We start from the raw sequence: 5,556 nt of genomic DNA on the forward strand, positions 1-5,556 counted from the left end.
GAAAAAAAAAAAAATATATATATATATATATATGTGAGCTATGATATATATAGACAGCTATCAGCTATTTCTCCCCATAAGTGAATAAAAGATATTTGAGGAATTAAGAAATGTATTAAAGAAAAAAAAGGAGGAAAAAAAAAGAAATGTATTTGCGCCGGGCAGTGATGGCGCACGTCTTTGACCCCAACACTCAGGAGGAAGAGGCAGGTAGGTCTTTGCAAGTTTGAGGCCAGCCTAGTCTACAAGAGCTAGTTCTGGGACCCTGTCTTTAAAAACCAAAAAAGAGGGAGGGAGGGAGGGAGGGAGGGAGGGTCATTCTCGCCCCAGCTCAGAACTAGCCTCTCACCCACCCCCCAATAAATTTCTGATTTCTGCAGCATTCTTGGCCTCCGATCACCACAATGCCCCTTTGAACCTTTGGTGCTCTAACCAGAGAGGAGCTATCAAACCCAGGAGGGAGTTCTTTCACAGCTTCACACAGAGTGAGACACCAACATACGACTCAAGTAGCAAGTGTCTGCAGTCTGGTGTGTTTGGGAGGCTGACATAAAGGGTTTACTTGAGCCCAGCAATTTGAGGTCAATCTTAGCAACATAATAAGAATGTCTCAAAAATAGTTGTGCAGTAGTGGTGCATGCCTTTAATCCCAGCACCTGGGGCAGACATAGGTTTCTGAGTTCAAAGCCAGCCTGGTTTACAAACAGAGTTCCAGGAGCCAGGGCTTTCACAGAGTAATCCTGTCTCAAAAAAAAACAATAAAAATAGAAAGCAGTGAACAAAGCTTGGCAAGTATCATCTCTTCTAACACCTTACCTCACATTCTGAGTGGGATTCCACCTTTCAGAGGGCAGTTCTCCACTTTGTGGGTCATCTACAGGCGGATGAAGAATTGAAATGCATACATCTCCATTCTACAAAACAACAATACGACATTCAGTAAATACGTAAAAAACTGATGTAAGCAAGGTGCAGTGACACACACCTGCAACCCCAGTACTCAGACTGAGGCAATAGGATCTCAATTACAAGGCCAGTCAAACCTAGCCCGTGTACGTACACACACACACACACACACACACACACACACACACACACACACACACACGCCTGTGAAAGGCCAGGCATGATGGTACGTGCCTTTAATCTCAGTACTTGATAGGCAGAGGCAGGCAAATCTATGTGTTTGAAGTTAGCCTGGTCTACATAGCAAATTCCAAACCAGCTAGTGCTACACAGTAAGAAGCTGTCTTTAATAACACAAACAACAACAACAACAACAACAACAACAAAAAACCTCTACCAAAACATGCGATGAATAAGGCACATAATTTTTCTTTTTATTATGGGAAAACCAGTTCTCCATGTTGAAGTTGAAGAGAACTAAATAGGATAAACATTCACCAGGACCATGTTCGGTGGCACATGCCTATAATAATCACAACACTCAATGAGGTAAGAAGCAAGAGGATCACTCCAAGTTTGAGGCAGCCTGATCTACATACTTGTCAAGTTCCAGGTCATCCAGGGCTGTGTAGCAGGGCTGACCTTGAACTCAGAGATCCACCTACCTCTGCCTCCCCATTACTGGAGTCAATGGTGTGTGCCAAATCATTTGCTTTTTAAGAATCAAAACTGGGAGATAAAATGGTCAGAGAGCTGGCTGAGAGGATTGGAGCGCAGCCCCGCAGAGCCCGAGGTCACCAGTTCGAGTCCCAGGTAAGGTAAGTCTGTACTGTGTGTTGTGTTGTAATGTGTCTGTGTCTCTGTGTATGAATGTCTCTGTCTCTGTGCTGTCTGTGTGCTGTGTGAATGACGTCTGTATGCATAATTAATTTGAAAAAAAAACTGGGAGGTAAGAGTTAAAAACCTTTTTGAATTTAGCTGGGTGGTGGTGGTGCACACCGTTAATCCCAGCACTTGGGAGGCAGAGGCAAGCGAGGCCATCCTGGTCTACAGAGCGCATGCTAGGACAGCTAGGGCTGTTGCACAGAGAAACTCCGTCTCTTAAAAAAAAAAAATTAACTTAGCTGTGTATTATAATGTGCAAAATTGCTATGTTCGTCATCAAAGAGTCAGGGAACGGAGGCAGGTGCTGACGCAGAGGCCGTGGAAGGGTGCTGCTTACTGGTTTGCTTCCTGTAGCTTGTTCAGCCTGCTTTCTTATGGAACACCAGTCCAGGGAAGGCACCACACACAATTAAGAAAAGCCCTAAAAGGTTCCCTACAAACCAATCTTCTGGTGACATTTTCTCACTTGAGGCTTCCTAGCATGTATTAATCCTAACATACTAGCCCACATGGTGCATGTGTCTGCGTGTACACACGAGTGCAAGTGCCTTAGGAAACCTACCCCACCAGAGTCTAGTTACAGGGTCATGAGCATCCTGACTTAGGAACTGAACTCCAGTCCTCTGCCAAAGCACTATGTGCTCTTAGCCACTAAGCCAAGCTCTCCAGACCCCCTTTAAAGAATTATTTAATTAAAAAAAAAATGCTTTTCTTTTTTTTTTGTTTGTTTTTCAAGACAAAGTTTCTCTGTGTAACCCTGCCTGTCCTGGAACTCACTCTGTAGACCAGGCTGGCCTCAAAATCCACCTGCCTCTGCCTTCTGAGTGCTGGGATTAAAGGTGTGCACCACCCCTGCTCAGCTTAAATAAAATTTTAATATGATTTTTGTTTTTATTTCCAGCACCTTTTAAAAAAAAGGTTTGCTTATTTTTATGTGACTGGTGTTCTGCCTGCATGCATGTCTGGGTGAGAGTGCTGGATTCCCGGAACTGGAGTTACAGGCAGTTATGAGCGGCCACATGGTTGTTGGGAATTGAACCGAGGTTCTCTATAAGAGCAGACATAAGGGCTCTTAACCCCTAAGCCATCTCTCTAGACCCCTCCAAAACATTTTTTTTTTTTTTGGTTTTTCGAGACAGGGTTTCTCCGTAGCCTTTTGGTTCCTGTCCTGAAACTAGCTCTTCTAGACCAGGCTGGCCTCGAACTCACAGAGATCTGCCTGCCTCTGCCTCCTGAGTGCTGGCATTAAAGGTGTGTGCCACCACCGCCCGGCTCTCCAAAACATTTTTAAAGAATTTTAGGGGCTGAAGGAAGGTAAAGAGGCTATTTGCTCTCCAGAGGACCAAGGTTCAATTCCCAGCACCCACATGGCAGTTCACAACCATATGTAACTCCAGTTCCATGGGATCTAAGACCTTCTTCCGGCCTCCTCACGTACCAGGCATGCACATGAGACATAGAGATACCCACGTAGGCAAAATACCATACATACTTTTATTTTGTTTATTTTTTGAGTCAGGGTTTCTTTGTGTAGCCTTGGCTGTCCTGGAACTCACTCTGTAAACCAGGCTGGCCTCAAAAAACTCGGAGAGCAGCCTGTCTCTACCTCCAAAGTGCTAAGATTAAAGGCGTAAAAGTATCAAGTAGTATATTCTAAAGCTAAATTACAATGGATATCAAAGAAAGGTAGACGATAGAACACAGTAAGAAAGAATGTATATGTAGAATATGAAAAAAGACAAGAGGCTTTGTGGTTGTGGAAGCTTTTACACAGACCTCTAATACTGAGTAAATTTCATAAATTTTGACATGTGTCTGTCTAGAAAAATAAATCCACATCATAAGCATTACAACAGGAGCTGGGGAAATGGCTTAGTTGGCAGTGTTTGTTCCACAAGCATAAGGACCTGATTTGAACCCCCAGCACCACATAAAGAGATGGGAACAGTGGAGTGCGCTCATAATCTCAGCAGAGATGCTGCCTTGGGCTACCTATGGGCTCCAGGTTCCAGAGTGAGATCTTGTATCAAAAGAAACAAAGGAAATGGCTCCTTAGGAATGACACCCAAGATTGGTTTAATAACACATGCAATCACAAATACGTGCACCCATACACAACAAATAAATATGTAAAATCTCAATACCTGATAAATATTCCTGGCTACTTCTTTCTGTTTTCTATTAGTACTCTAAAAATCACCACAGCATGACAAAATAAGACCTGTTCACCAACATGGTACCAAAAGCAAAAAAGGAAGCTCTTGCTCCTCTGCCCAAAGCTGCAGCCAAAGCAAAGGCCAAGAAGGCAGTGCTGAAAGGCACCCATAGCCACAAAAGGAAGACCCACACATCACCCACCTTCCGGCAGCCCAAGACCCTTGAAAAAGCTCACCCAGGAGAAACACTTTGACCACTATGCCATCATACAATGCCTCCAACCACTGAGTCAGCCATGAAGAAAACAGAAGACAACACACTTTTGCTTGCTGTGGGTGTCATGGCCAGCAAGCTGCAGATCACACAGGCTGTAAAGCCATGACACTGATGTGGCCAAAGTCAACACCCACAGAAGGCCTGAGAGAAGGTGTACGTTCCGTTGGCTCCTGATTATAATGCTCCAGATGTTGCCAACAAAACTAGGATCAACTAAACTAAGTCCAGCTGGCTAATTCTGACAGTTGAAGACCAGAGTGTTGGCACCCCCTTCCCTATACTAGAAACTACTCTTGGGCCAGGAAGAAGGCTCAGGGGAACTTAAAACTCTTCAACAAGGAAATGGAGACACCAAAATGGTTGAAAGAAAAAAGAATTCGAAAATCTAGTTTTTAAAAAGATCAATGATCCCAATGACTACTCAAATAAATAGCTGAAGACATTATTCAAAACTTGGATAAGCATTGTGACCTTAGAACTCATGCCCTGCCCACCTTCTGTGCTCCTTTACGTCTCTCAACTCCCATTTGAGAAGCTCCTATTTGCAGTAGATGGTGATTACCACAGAAAACCACAGCTGGCCAAGGTGCAGAAAATAAGAGACTACGAAATGCTCACCCCTAAAGGAAACACATACCTCCCCACCAGCATCCTCAGACACGAAAGTGAAAAGAGAGTAGGAAGTGGCAGAGCCAGAAGCTGCACACGCTAGCTTCAGCAGTTCAGAGCACTGGCTGCTCTTCCCAAGGATGAGGGTTCAATTCCCAGCACCACTCACACTATAGCTAACAACTCTCTGTAACTCCAAGATCTGACCTTCACACAGACATACATTCAGGCAAAATACCAATGCACAAAAAATAAAGTTAAAAAAAAAATTTCAATGGGGCTGGAGAGATGGCTCAGAGGTTAAGAGCATTGCCTGCTCTTCCAAAGGACCTGAGTTCAATTCCCAGTAATCACATGGTGGCTCACAACCATCTATAATGGGGTCTGGTGTCCTCTTCTGGCCAGCAGGAATACACACAGACAGAATGTTGTATACATAATAAATAAATAAATATTTAAAAAAAAATTTTTCACTAAAACATCACAAATGAAGTGACCTAGGCAGAAAGTTAACATCAGGGACTAAAGACAAGATTGAGAAATTAGGGGCTGGAGAGATGGCTCAGTGGTTAAGAGCACTGACTGCTCTTCCAGAGGTCCTGAGTTCAATTCCCAGCAACCACATGGTGGCTCACAGTCATCTGTGATGAGACCTGGCGCCCCCTTCTGGCTTGTGGGGCACACATGGAAGGAATGCTGTACACATAATAAATAAAAAAAAAA

General features: G+C 43.9%; 1 protein-coding gene across 1 annotated transcript in view; it reads right to left on the reverse strand.

The window, feature by feature from the left end:
- Nucleotides 1-5,556, reverse strand: part of Ube2r2 (ubiquitin conjugating enzyme E2 R2) — a 21,610-nt gene that overhangs the window by 10,885 nt on the left and 5,169 nt on the right. Inside the window, exon 2 of the mRNA XM_050156140.1 lies at nucleotides 817-914. Coding sequence (XP_050012097.1) covers nucleotides 817-914 — 98 coding nt within the window. The remainder of the gene's footprint in view (nucleotides 1-816; nucleotides 915-5,556) is intronic.

This window comes from Alexandromys fortis, unplaced genomic scaffold (assembly GCF_014885135.2).
Source record: "Alexandromys fortis isolate MF-2015 unplaced genomic scaffold, M_Fortis_MF-2015_v1.1 scaffold_92, whole genome shotgun sequence".
In the NCBI taxonomy this organism is placed as follows: Eukaryota; Metazoa; Chordata; class Mammalia; order Rodentia; family Cricetidae; genus Alexandromys; species Alexandromys fortis.